Source organism: Drosophila teissieri, chromosome X, assembly GCF_016746235.2.
Source record: "Drosophila teissieri strain GT53w chromosome X, Prin_Dtei_1.1, whole genome shotgun sequence".
NCBI lineage: Eukaryota > Metazoa > Arthropoda > Insecta > Diptera > Drosophilidae > Drosophila > Drosophila teissieri.
The window spans coordinates 3,063,036-3,075,112 of record NC_053034.1 but is presented as its reverse complement, the minus strand read 5'-3'; the positions used below and the strand labels follow the sequence as shown (position 1 = coordinate 3,075,112).

Here is a 12,077-nt window from a genome sequence, read left to right as displayed (position 1 = left end):
AACCAGTCCACTGCCTCTGCTATGATTTTCTCTCATTTTTTTCGTCTTCAGGTTCAAAGTTTTTGGAAGAAGAACAAAAAGATACATAGGTAACTGCAAATTGTGTAATTACTTTGAGAAGAAAAAACAAAACAAATCCACATACAATACACATACTTATATATGAAAGTTAGATGAAATAAAATGGATGATATATAAAATATAAACACGGATTCGTTTTATTTCTGGGCAAATTCTGGTTTCAGATTATTAACGAACAGATTTATAAAAACAAACAAGTTAAAAAATGATCTTAGAAATACATTACATTCTATGTCAAATCTCATGTTGATGTTAATCTCTTGTTTTTACATGATGTCTAATACTTCTCCACACGTAAACTAATTTGCTGTTACACCGTGTAATGCAAACGCATGTCGTGTAATTGTGTAATGTAAACGCATGTCGTGTAAAATGTAATACGTGCGTAGGATACTCCATGTATAATCCGTTGTAATGTAGATGGTTTGAAATGTTTTCTGTAGGTTAATTTACACACATACATTCGACTTACAGACGAGTAGAAAGCGTGCCGATAAAGCAGTGCTAGCCCGATCTGGCAGCCCTGCAATGGGCAGATCTGAAACATAGAGGGCAATCTAAAAATAGAGCAGCCAGTGCTGCCACACCGTCGCACGAAAAGAACGCGGTTTTATTTAATGCTAATTTATTGATTTAAGATTTCCCAGCGGAATTTACGCAAGAGCAGCAACATCCAGGATGCAAAAAAGGATCTCAGCACGGCAGCCACTACTCGTTCATGATGAACTGCAGGAAGCGATGGTAGTTGATGCCCCGCTCGCAGCGTGTGTCCTCCATTCCCTGGGTGAGCAGCTGCAGCTCCTCGCTGGTGAACTGCTCCTCGTTGCGATTGAGCAGCTCGAGCAGGCGCTCCGGCTGGATGAAACCGGTGCCCATGGGATCCGCCCGCCGGATGGCGTCGATGAACTCGTCCCGCTTGCCCATGTCCATGTCGATGGCATTGCGTCCGACCGCCTGCAGATAGAGCTGCGCCTGCTGCAGCCGCTCCTCCGCCAGCGGATCCTTGGCGTACAGCTGGCGCACCAGTTGCTCATAGTGCACATTGCCATCAATGTCCGCGACGCAGTGCAGCACACCGTACGCCTCCGCCTCGTCCAGCCGACTGCCCATGGTGGTCAGCATGCGGCGCAGCTGGCTGTAGGGCAGCATGCCGGTGCCATCGGGATCGCGTTTGCGCAGCACGCGCAGTACATCCTCGACGCTGGAGCCTTTGTCCAGCTCCTCCTCCACCTCCCTCTCGGCCAGGCGGCAGTAGAGCGTGAGCACCAGCTCGAAGGTGGCCCGCCGTGCGATCCTTATGCCCATCGCCTCGCGCCGACGCACCAGCTCGGCCAGGTGCGTCCGCATCACGTCGTCACTGGGACTCAGGCCCATGGTGCGCAGGCAGTCCGCCACATCCGTCAGCCGTATGCCCACGCCAGGATCCATGCACACGAGGGCTGTGCCAATGCAGAGGGCAAGCGTTAGGACATGGACATGGATGCCAGTGCGGGGGATCACTTACCCGCCAGCTCGTCTCCACCGGCCGCCAGTGCATGCCCATTGACCAGGAACAGATCGTAGATGTCCAGCAGCTTGGGAATCTCGGGCAGCATGCGCATCAGCTCCGACTGCTTGAAGAAGAATCCTATCCTGGGGCGCCCGCCCTGAGCTGCCACCTCCCGCGTCGCATTCTGGAGCATTATGCCAAGGATTTCGAAAACGAATGGTTTGGTTCAAAAGTTGAATTTTGGGCCGAGCGAAAGTTGGACTGCCTCGAAAGCGCTTGACGTCTGGAGAACATGGAAGTCAGAGGTTACTATGTTAACATGATTTTCAAATTGGTAGGCACTTGAAATAATGGAATTATTTTTATTGTTTATATATTTAAATGCTTTGCATATTTATTTAGTTGAACTAGTGGAAACAATGATATATTTGGCATATTTGGTTTGGCCCCACTCCTGCACCTACTCCTCAACCGGCGAGTACTCGATGAGGTTCTCGCCCTCGATATTCTCCTGGGCCTCGTGGGCCCCCTGCTCCTCGGCCTGGATGTATGTAACATCATTCTCCTGGGCACCGACAACGAAGACACGGTTATCCTCGACCTCGATGGTAACGGAGTCATTGGGACGGTAGATCACCTCCCCATTGTCGCCGGTCAAGATGATGAGCTCGCCATCGTCGGCGAGTATCTCGCGCATGGGCGCCACCTGCTCCTCCTCGGTCACCACGTCGCGTGTGGTGTACACCTTGTGAGTGCCATCCGGCTGCATCTCGAATGCCACGGTATCAGCATACACCGTATCCTCCTGCTGACCACCAGCAGCAGCACCTTCGCCTTCCTTGGCAGCAGCATTGTCGCAGTCCTCCATCTGGTCTGCCGGATTATCGGGATTCTGTGGATTCCTGCATGCGGTTAAGGGACAGAGAAAAGTCAGAATACATGTGGCAAATACGAGTGTCTGTGTATTTGTGTGTACCTTGGATTTATTTCTATTTGAACTGGCTAAGTTTGTGGCAAGGATTGGAATTAAGATTGCGTTACGGCATAAACATAATTTGGCAACAAGCACTCACATCTCCGTGTTCTTGGTCTTCTTGGTCATGGCCTTGGCCGTCACTGGAGTCAGTAGATGCTCCAAGCAGCCGCACATGTTGTTGAAGTGCGGCTTGTGTTCCTTGATCTCCTGCAGCTTCTTCTCAATCTGCTCGGAGCTCTTGCTCTGCTTCGATGTGCCGGGCATCTCGTTGCTCGGCTCGTTCTCCTTGTCCTTCGCGTTGTCGCCTTTGTTTTGGTCCACCTCCTTGGCCATTTTCCTATTGATCAATATTCAAATCAAAACAAATCCAAAACCAAATTCAACTTTGCTGTGTGTTGGTTGTAACAATTGAAAAAACACAATGTAACTTTTTTGCCAACAAAAAAAAATCGAAAAATATTCAGGAGCACAATCAGTTTAGACGACTAGTCTCTGTGAATTCAGATCGAAAGTGATTTTGGCTCGTGCTTTGCTCTTACAGGAAAACTCGGCCTGCCCTGTTCGCTCGAAACTCAATCAAAATGCCTATTCCATACCAACGAACAACTCAGTTGGCCAAGTTAATACACATGTAAATATATATCTGTATATGTATATGTATGTGTATAATAAATATCCTTCTTTATTTGTTACGCATAATAGTGCGCTTAAAAATATTTCGAAAAATCGCTAAATTCGTACTCCTACAACATTCAATGTGTTCTACTGGATTTCTTGTGTGCAGATAAAAGTTTGTATAAAAATCATTTGATCTTAGGCTAAGTTTTTGGTGGAATCGCCAAGACACGAGCGCACGTGCCAAAGTTAAGGATTCGTTTCGAAAGAGACAGGGAGACATGCCGATTCGCATCGCCGTGCTTCTCTAATTGGCGACGAAGTTATTGGCATGGGTAACTATCTCGCTTCCAGGTCCAGCTGCTCACGATGGGGCGAATATAGTCTTGCAGTGGGTGATGAGCGAGGAGAGCATGAAGATCTCCTCCGTCAGATTCGTCATGTGCTGCGGCGTGGCAATCAGCGTCGGCGCAAACACGGTGGCCAGGTTGTGCTCGTTCATCTTGTTCACGGCGTAGTGGGAGGCCACCCTGTGGGCAAAAGGCAAAAGGGATGGCTTAAGAACACATTGGCCATGCTGGCAGCCACACTTACCGCTTCAGATGCTCCAGCATGTACTGCAGACACCTGTGATGGGCGGGCGGCAGGCGACGCACTGCCTCCGCCATCAGCTGCCGCTGCTCCGTCTGCTTGGCGGTGCCTGCAAGAGAATAAAAGATAGAATGACATGGCACGAGATGCAGCATAGCCTTAACTCACGTCCTGCTGCCATGAAGCTGGGATACGCCTGGAATGTGATGAGCGGCACGGGTAGCAGGCGCAGATAGAGCTTCAGCGTGCCGGCAATTACGTTCACATTGCCGTACGCCGTCTCCGACATGTCCGTCTTCTCGCCCTCGCGATCCAGGGCGAGTTTGAGGGCCTCGATCTCGTCGGCGAAGCCGGACACGCGGTAAATCCCCTCCTGCAGCATGCCGCGGGCCTCCACCTCCTCCACGCAGCGGCGCACCACAAAGGGTATCTGATGGTGCGGCTCCAGCTGCACCATGGTGGTCAGGTCCGTGCCGAATACGCCGCGTATGCGCTTCAGATCCGGCACACACTTGGGCGGCACCAGTTCGGAGCACTTGCTGTGCGCCACAAAGCCGCAGGCCTCACACTTGACGCCCTGGGCCGTGAATCCCCACAAGAAGTTGGCGCAGAACTCGCACCAGTTGAGTCCCTTAAAGGTGTGCACCTGTTTGGATCACAATCTTCGATTAGATGCTTCATTATAGTTGACTTTTTCAGAACCCAACCTGAACCCAACCCACCTTGAAGTGATGCGGCTTCTCGTAGACCAGCGGCATGGGATCCACGGCAGGCGGTGGTAGCTCCTCCTGCTTCTGCTCCGTCTCCTCGGCTGGCGGGGATTCCTTTGCGGTGGCCTTGCCCAGCTCATTGGACAGAGCCCTCAGTTTCCGGCCATTTAAGGTCATGTAGGGGCTCTGCTGGTAGCAGTTCTTGGTCTGCTGGTTAATCTGCTGGATGATGGGGCTGGCGTGGAGCTGCATGTGAAAGTTGATCAGCCCGTCGGCGACCATGTCGTGCACCGTGTCGAAGCGCTTGTCCTGGCCGCGCAGATAGTGTCCCACGCCGGGCTTATAGAGCAGCTTGTAGTGCTTGGGTCGCTTGTTGAACCGCAGGCTCAGCGTGTAGTAGCCATCGGACTGCGGGCTCCGGCGGACAAAGTAGCTGCCGTCGCGGGCGTTGGCCAGCAGCTGCTCCGCCTCCAGGTGGCCCATCAGGCCATGGTACTCGGAGCCGTACAGCCTGCCCGCCATGTTGTTGGCCTCCACGGCCTCCGCCGTGCTCTTCGCCGGCGGAAGGGGCAGTGTTCGCTGGCAGCGCAATGGGCATGGGGCCGGTGCCTCCAGCTGCAGTTTGTACACTGTGCGGGGGAAGGGGGATGATGGTTAATCATAGCATAAGCACAAGAGGTGCTCCTCCACTCACATTCCGGCTTCCAAACCTTCTGAACCGGAGAACTGGGCTCGGGGGCACCGCCTACTCCGCCGGATGCACCAGATCCGCCGGTAACCGCACTGCTGGCGCCCGCCTCCGTGTTCCGGGGCATCCTGCTTGGGATGAGCAGGCCACTTGGTCAATAGCCACTCAGTAGGCGGCGAATGATTAAGGAATGCGGCCAATTAAATAAAGTATACAAATTAATTTTGTCCGAGCGAGCAGCGTTGCCAGACTGGCGCACATTGGCGCGGTATTTAAGTCCGAACAATACCAAATTTAAATAGCAATAACTTTGATGAGTAACCGCATACAAGTGCTTTTAATTTATTAAAAACTTAATTACCTTATATTGTTTTGTCACAACTATAATATGCATTACTGGTTCTTAAAAAAATCGGCTTAGAAATGTTGGAAAGCTCTGAGCACAATAACTCCGAAAAATACCAAAAATAAGCTCAGTTTCAGTTAAGTTTCCTAAATATTTCAAAAACTTAAATGACTCATAATTTTGACCGCCCATTTATTTGTTTACCTTTCGCCATCAACAATAAATAAAGACAAGAGCTAAGGTTTCAATTGGTTTAATAGTTTAAGTACGTTTCTTTTGTAAAAAGACCTACACATTCATTGGATCTCATTTTATTATTTATTAAATACAAATATTAAATTATTTAAAAAAAATAAACATGTAAAACTTCAAAATGCGCATTTAAATACGGACACGCGCCACCGACGCATATCAAATTTAATTTAGAAATACTTTTTCTTGATACTCTCGCTGTCTTCCATTGAAGTATAGTATAGTAATATATATATATATATGTATCGAGTGTGATTGGTACAAAAGAACGTCTGCACTAGGTGATAACTACTGATTAACTCCTCTTCTCTAGTGTTCATTTTAGAATAATACGCACATTCACAGACGCGGTGATTAGTTATGGTTAATCATGAATCTATGTCTACATCGATGGTTAATTTTGGAAGTGGGAATAGCTCCAATCTCGAAGTTTTTAAGTTTTTCAGTTTTTAGCTGCTCGTTAAGCACTTTCCCCTGTATTTGTTATATCTCGATAGTTATTGGTCGTTGTCCTTGGTTTAATGCATTATCCGGGGGAAGAATGGCTAAGTTGGAATCACGGAGTTGGAACTTTTGGCGGAATGAACGGCTCAGCTAGCTTGGCAGGTGTTTTAGTGTTTGCTGTTGTGTTGTATTGTGTTGGATATAGTGTGGCTTCTATTGTCGTGGTGCTACTGCTGGTGCTGGTGCTGGACAGTTGGACAGCTTGGAGCTGGTAGCTGGACAGCTAGAACCTGGCTGGTCCTAACCGCTCATGACCATGCGCACGAACTCCTCGTAATTGATGTTGCCCTGCTGGTCCTCCATGTTGGCCAGCAGCTGCTCCACCTCCTCGTCGGTGAGCTTCTCACCCAGCGTGGTCAGCAGGTGGCGCAGCTCCGCGGAGGAGATGTACCCGCTGGCGTCCTTGTCGAAGTGACGCAGTCCCTCGATGAAGTCATCGGCCGTGTCGCCCGAGCGAGCCTTCGAGATCGCCTGGTAGATGGGCAGGAACACCTCGAACGAGATGCGCTCGTCGGGCTTCAGCTGGTGGGTGCACTTCTTCACGTCCGACTCGGTGGGGTTCTGGCCCAGGGCCCTCAGGCACTCGCCCACCTGGCTCAGCTGGATCTTGCCATCGCCGCGGTTGTCGAACAGGTTGAAGGCCTCCTGGAATTCTGCGAATAGAAAGTGCGTGATTGTTGACAGATGCTTTAAAAATCGTAGTAATTGTGGTCACAACTTACAAAAACCCATCAACAAGGGCATATATTATAGGGATTATGGGAATAGGGGAACTATAGCTTTCTACCACCCACTACATGGCTAAATGGATCACCTTCCAGTGTGGTAAAGGTTTGCTTCACGTGCGCCGTGTAGTAATACATATTGAACCACTCCGATGACCGTTTTGCCAGCTACTGACTGCCTGAAACTCCGTCTGCCCGGATTTGGCGACCCAACGGATCGGAGCGGATCGGATCGGCGCCGATGCCCGGCCACTCCGCCTTCCTTGGCCATGGGATACCCTCACTGCGCGGGTAAACTTCACTTCTCTACCGGGAAGTGCCTGTTTACAATCAAAATCAAAATAAACAACCCAGTATCTCTAAGGCCAAGGGAAATGCTGGTTTCGAAGGGTTTCGTTGCGAGGAGAGGAATCGTAAGTCCATTTCGAGTGCAGTTGCAATTAAACAATTGAAGGTGTAAGTTCCCCGAGCTGCAATAGTTCTGTGGTCTACATACGTAAATAGAACATTGGCTTGGACATAATATTTATCTGTGCAGATCCTTTCCAGATCTGAATACTAGAGTGTTCGCCATTCGATGAGTCGCTCGGATGTTCGGTTATCATGCGAATACGACATCCAAAAATGGCAATAAAAACAAACGAATCCAGCACATTTTTGTCCATTTTAGGCAATGACAAAACGTCGCCGGCTGGCTAAAGATTGCAACAAGGTAAGTTGGAATGGGTAAATAAATATGGTATATGGCATATCGTATATATGGCTTGTACATACGCATACGCGGTTGAACGCTGACGTCAGAGTGTCAGCATGACTGAATTGAATTATCAGATACCATTCATTGACATTGATTAGGCTAAAACAGGGGATTGCGTAAAGATTCGATTTGATTCGCCATGGAAACGACACATCGTGTTGCATTTTGACTCACAGAAGGTGATATTCCGTAAATGGAAGCTGGTTTTTCTGATTTTTGTTTGTTTTGTCAACTGACTGGTTGTCTTATCGCTTGGTTATTCGGTTTTTGCAACTGCAATTGCAGTTTTATTTGAAACGAGCAGCCGGCGGGTCAGAAAACCGGGTGATTATCCCATTAGACCGCCATGTTATCTATATCTTATCGCTCACTTCCTTTCGCTTTAACAGTGTTCTTTTTTTTGTTACACTCATACTGAGGTGTTGGTTATGATTATAAGGCTATGTTCAAGCGACCAAGCTTAGTTTACACTAGCTTTAGATTGCTTGTTGGCAGAAACTAAACTGAAACTAACTGAAGCTCATAAGTTTCTTGCTGGCTATGAATATTATCATTCAACTTGGTGTGGGTTTCGAATAACCGAAAGATCTTGGATGTCTTAAGAGATATTGATGTAAAACTTGGTACACAGCCATTTATCGCTATTCTGTAACAGCTCAATTCTCAGCTGAACACAATCCGCTGATCATAACCCATAAGTGGCATAGTTTTTCCAAGTTCTTAGCTTGATAACATGGGGATCTCGTATGTCTTTCGAAATTATGACGTGAAACTGGGCCTACCGCTATTCCATGACAAACATAAAGCACAGGGTATTGCAATTTCGGTTTTGGGACTTTCTCGCTGTTTTTTTTTTGGTTCGTTTTTTGGGTGAGTCACGATCGTATTCGTATGGCTGCTTTCCAGCGTATTTGCTTTATCAATGATTCATGCACACAAATATATGTGCCATCGCTTTCCCGCATTCCAATGCCGTGCGCGAGTGGGAGGGAGAGGGCGCTAGGTGCCAGCGCACATATCAATACTCTATATACGTATATATATATATATGCGATTTGGCCGACTTTTGACTTTTGGTTCTTGACCCCACTTCTTCTTCTTCATTCCACTCACCAGCCAACTGATCCTCGGTGTAAGCGGCCTGCGACAGAGAGAGAGAGAGAGGGAGAGAAAAGGAAAACAAAGAAGGAAACTTGAGTGTTGGTTTTCCAAGGCGCCGAAAACCGACTTCCAGTGCGATTGCGGTTGTAAACAGTAAACAGCGCCGCAATAAACAGCCTACACTCACCATATCGATTTGTTTTTAGCTAGCTGGGGGGAAACAACACAAAACACACGGGATATTGAATATTGAATTCGACGACGAAGCAAAACGCAGGCAAATTCCAAAACGTTGTTGGTGTTAGTGGTCGCCGATGTGGGCACAATCGATAGGCCACTTGGAATTCGATAGCTGTGCGCATATCGCTATCGACAGCCGATTGCTTGCCAACATCGACGATAATGTTTAGAGACATCGCACAGAGCTGCCAGATCGTTTCACAAGTAACCGCCACACGTGCCGCCGGTTTGTTTTGATTTTGGATGAATTGGATTTGTGTCCAAATTAGCTAACCCCCGATGAGCACCCAGAAGCTGGAGTACGATGCTGCGGTGGGCGGCCGGGTCACACTGCCGTCGCACGTGACCACGTACCATTATGCGGCACAGGCGCTGCAGGAAATTCGCAATTTGGTGGCCGACTGCCAGGAGACGACGCAGCGGAGTAGCAAGCTAATCTTCCAGACGCTGCCCAAGCACATGCGACGCCGCGCCATGTCGCACCACCCGAAGCGGCTGCCGCGCAAGTACCGCCAGGCGCACAAGTCCCAGATGGGCAAGGGCGGCAATCAGCCGGTGAACGGGAAGCGGCCATCGAGGAAGTACCGCCGGCGACCCAAGAACCTGATGCGGGAGTACGTTCGCCGGCAGAGGCGACACGTCTGGCTGGAGACGCACATCTGGCACGCGAAGCGATTCCACATGGTCGACCGCTGGGGCCACCGGTTGCCCTACGCCAGCTGCGACAAGACCTACCGCGCCTGCTATCGCGCCAGCGCCGAGCACTGTCTGCTGCAGGACATCTCCTTCTACGGTTGCGTGGAGCTGCGCGGACCCTTGGACGTGCTACGCGAAGGTTTCGCCCGGCTAACCAGTCCGCAATGTGGTTTGGGGATCACGGCCCGAACTTTTCTGAGCGGACGACGCGAGGGCAGCGTGGAGATATTTGAGGATGGCCGGTATCCGCATGGAGCTCTGCAGCGGGCCAGCTTCATGTGGCGGCCGCGGCGGGAGGAGGCATATGAGGAACAGGCGGATCACACGCTCTGGCTGTGGCTGCATCCCAGTGGCGCTCAAGCCGTGCTAAATCAGCTGCTTAGCGTGTTCCAGCTAAAGTCCACGAGGCAACAAAAGCTGCCTTTGAACGAGGCTATGAATAAGGAAACTATGGATGTGGATAAGAGGGAGCCAGTGGAGTTGTCCAAGGAAACATCGCCTGGCAAGAAAAGCTCCAAGAAGAAGCCGGAACAGAAACCCCTACGCTTCTGGACAAAAACCAAAGCATTCGAACTACAGCCTAGCTACTCCAATTCCGATGGCACCCTCCATTTGGTGCTGCTGCAGCGGGAGTTCAATCGCTTCCGCTTGACAGGACCTCGAGCCCAAAAAGTTCTACTTGCCAGCTTACGTCCGCAACAACTAGAGGAAGTCCAGGATCAAGCCAACTACTGCCAGGCAGCCTTGCAGCTGAGCTCGCCAGCCGAACTGCTCTCCAATCTGGTGATGGGTCACCTTGTGGTGGATCCGCGTCTGCAGCGGCCGAAGAAGCGCACGAAAGCAGACGAAAAAGTGGAACAGCCACCCTCCGCCGGTGATCTTCTCGTAAATCAGCCAAAGAGTCTGCCGGAGAGTCCACTGTGGAGCAAGGAGGCGAGAGAGCGACTGGCCAAGGGCATCATGTCAACGCACAAGTACGACCAGCTGCGGCAACAACATGCCGTGGTGCCAGGAGCTCCATGTGCCTTCGAGCAGCAAATGCAGGCGCTTCCCGTAATTCTTATTCAACGACCAGGATCTCAGGACTCCAGATACAAGAGATTGGCCTACGGCTGCGGCTGGGATGTGATTGCCCCGGCCGGATACGGCATGGCCCTCTGGCTCACACTCACCATGTGGGGCGCCAGGCCCGGCGGACTGCGAGAACTGGATTCGGTGGCTAGGGAGTCGGGCGCCGAGATTCATTTGCCAGATACATTAGCTGGTAAGTGGGACACACTCTATATTCCATTCTCCCTAAATCAACTCAATTTTCCTCTGTTTAGGAGTTCAAAAAGCTGCTGCTTCGGCGGATGAGCTGCGCGCCCGCTACTTCCGCATGCCGCCCAACAAACGCACCAATTATCGAAAGCTGGCCGTAGTCAGTCCGTTTAGTGCTCCCTGGAAGCATCTAGTGCGCGACTGGCGTGCCTCGTTCAGTCCTGCGAGCGAGGGATCATCGTTCCATGTGCTGCGGCATCGCCAGCAGCTGGAGGAGATTGCCGAGTGCATTCGACATCGCAGCCCACTGCCACAGACTCTTCCCGAGGACGCCATCATCCAGATCCAAGTTCAATTGCTATCCCGCGGCCATGTGAAGGACAACGCCCTGATTTGCCTGCCCACGGCGGCGGATCACAAGCAGCGTTGGAGGCAGCTAAAGCACAACGACCAGGCCCCCGTTCACGTGGAGCCACCGCAGCCGGACCTGAATGAACAGCCGCGCAAGGATCTACGCCAGAGTCACAAGCTGAAGCTGAAGCGATTGCGGTCGCGGAGGGTGCGCGAGAAGCGGCGCCTTCAGGAGACTGCCACCAAACGTGTCCACATACGGCCGGCAAACACGGCTCATCTGGTACGCGCTCAGCTGCAGGAGATGTGCCGCCTGTGGCTGCCCACCGATCCGGCGGAGATGCGGGACAGTGTGCGGCGCCAGTGCAATCGCCAAGTCTTCGGTTACGTGAGCACGGCCGGCTTCAGCTTCACGGAGGCACTCGTCTGTGCAGTTGGCTATGTGACACCCGCCGGTCTGCAGCAGCTCATCGGGGAGCTTCCCAAATGCAAGGGCAACCGCAAGCAGCCGCCGCTGATGTGCCTGGTGCGCGATCCGGATAGCCGCGACTACCGCTGGGCCAGCTTCCAGATCAATCTGAATGTGGCCAGTCCAGCCTTTTGATCGGTTTTAGTCCGTAGGTCTCGTATTTGTAGTTACTAGTTGTAAAAGTAAATAAAACAGCCTTGAAGTTTGTTGTACATATTTAATACTA

General features: G+C 50.7%; 5 protein-coding genes across 6 annotated transcripts; 1 reads left to right on the top strand and 4 right to left on the bottom strand.

Moving 5' to 3' along the window:
* Positions 1-689: 689 nt before the first annotated feature.
* LOC122624285 lies at positions 690-1,865 on the bottom strand. Its single transcript, XM_043803780.1, has 2 exons — positions 1,586-1,865; positions 690-1,520 (listed from the first exon to the last, which is right to left on the bottom strand). The coding sequence occupies exons 1-2, from the start codon at positions 1,761-1,763 to the stop codon at positions 790-792; spliced, it is 909 nt and encodes a 302-aa protein (XP_043659715.1). The 5' UTR covers positions 1,764-1,865; the 3' UTR covers positions 690-789.
* A 107-nt stretch (positions 1,866-1,972) lies between these two features.
* Positions 1,973-3,045, bottom strand: LOC122624286. Its single transcript, XM_043803781.1, has 2 exons — positions 2,644-3,045; positions 1,973-2,472 (listed from the first exon to the last, which is right to left on the bottom strand). Exons 1-2 carry the CDS (start codon positions 2,877-2,879, stop codon positions 2,031-2,033), a joined length of 678 nt encoding a protein of 225 aa, XP_043659716.1. The 5' UTR covers positions 2,880-3,045; the 3' UTR covers positions 1,973-2,030.
* Positions 3,046-3,224: 179 nt separating this feature from the next.
* On the bottom strand, positions 3,225-5,394 carry LOC122624079 (N-chimaerin). The gene is made up of 5 exons (XM_043803515.1): positions 5,157-5,394; positions 4,475-5,091; positions 3,921-4,398; positions 3,756-3,861; positions 3,225-3,691 (listed from the first exon to the last, which is right to left on the bottom strand). The coding sequence occupies exons 1-5, from the start codon at positions 5,275-5,277 to the stop codon at positions 3,526-3,528; spliced, it is 1,488 nt and encodes a 495-aa protein (XP_043659450.1). The 5' UTR covers positions 5,278-5,394; the 3' UTR covers positions 3,225-3,525.
* A 339-nt stretch (positions 5,395-5,733) lies between these two features.
* On the bottom strand, positions 5,734-9,164 carry LOC122625089 (myosin-2 essential light chain). 2 transcript variants are annotated; one of them, XM_043804977.1, is made up of 3 exons: positions 9,023-9,164; positions 8,848-8,875; positions 5,734-6,905 (listed from the first exon to the last, which is right to left on the bottom strand). In XM_043804977.1, exons 1-3 carry the CDS (start codon positions 9,023-9,025, stop codon positions 6,493-6,495), a joined length of 444 nt encoding a protein of 147 aa, XP_043660912.1. In that variant the 5' UTR covers positions 9,026-9,164; the 3' UTR covers positions 5,734-6,492. The 2 variants fall into 2 exon arrangements, with proteins under 2 accessions (XP_043660912.1, XP_043660911.1); XM_043804976.1 differs by lacking the exons at positions 8,848-8,875; positions 9,023-9,164 and adding an exon at positions 7,067-7,488.
* A 39-nt stretch (positions 9,165-9,203) lies between these two features.
* LOC122625088 (ribonucleases P/MRP protein subunit POP1) lies at positions 9,204-12,057 on the top strand. Its single transcript, XM_043804975.1, has 2 exons — positions 9,204-11,035; positions 11,097-12,057. Exons 1-2 carry the CDS (start codon positions 9,355-9,357, stop codon positions 11,984-11,986), a joined length of 2,571 nt encoding a protein of 856 aa, XP_043660910.1. The 5' UTR covers positions 9,204-9,354; the 3' UTR covers positions 11,987-12,057.
* The last annotated feature ends 20 nt before the right edge of the window (positions 12,058-12,077 follow it).

What these genes read in the sequence shown, in the direction of transcription:
- LOC122624285 (XM_043803780.1), bottom strand. Translation starts at nt 1,763, where the DNA reads ATGCTCCAGAATGCGACGCGGGAGGTGGCAGCTCAGGGCGGGCGCCCC. An exon ending in CGGTGGAGACGAGCTGGCGG is followed by an intron (nt 1,521 to 1,585) that starts GTAAGTGATCCC and finishes GCATTGGCACAG; the next exon opens with CCCTCGTGTGCATGGATCCT.
- LOC122625089 (XM_043804976.1), bottom strand. Translation starts at nt 7,115, where the DNA reads ATGTATTACTACACGGCGCACGTGAAGCAAACCTTTACCACACTGGAA. An exon ending in AACCTTTACCACACTGGAAG is followed by an intron (nt 6,906 to 7,066) that starts GTGATCCATTTA and finishes TTCTATTCGCAG; the next exon opens with AATTCCAGGAGGCCTTCAAC.
- LOC122625088 (XM_043804975.1), top strand. Translation starts at nt 9,355, where the DNA reads ATGAGCACCCAGAAGCTGGAGTACGATGCTGCGGTGGGCGGCCGGGTC. An exon ending in TTTGCCAGATACATTAGCTG is followed by an intron (nt 11,036 to 11,096) that starts GTAAGTGGGACA and finishes TCCTCTGTTTAG; the next exon opens with GAGTTCAAAAAGCTGCTGCT.
- LOC122624286 (XM_043803781.1), bottom strand. Translation starts at nt 2,879, where the DNA reads ATGGCCAAGGAGGTGGACCAAAACAAAGGCGACAACGCGAAGGACAAG. An exon ending in AAGACCAAGAACACGGAGAT is followed by an intron (nt 2,473 to 2,643) that starts GTGAGTGCTTGT and finishes AACCGCATGCAG; the next exon opens with GAATCCACAGAATCCCGATA.
- LOC122624079 (XM_043803515.1), bottom strand. Translation starts at nt 5,277, where the DNA reads ATGCCCCGGAACACGGAGGCGGGCGCCAGCAGTGCGGTTACCGGCGGA. An exon ending in CAGCTTCATGGCAGCAGGAC is followed by an intron (nt 3,862 to 3,920) that starts GTGAGTTAAGGC and finishes ATTCTCTTGCAG; the next exon opens with GCACCGCCAAGCAGACGGAG. An exon ending in ATGCTGGAGCATCTGAAGCG is followed by an intron (nt 3,692 to 3,755) that starts GTAAGTGTGGCT and finishes TTTTGCCCACAG; the next exon opens with GGTGGCCTCCCACTACGCCG.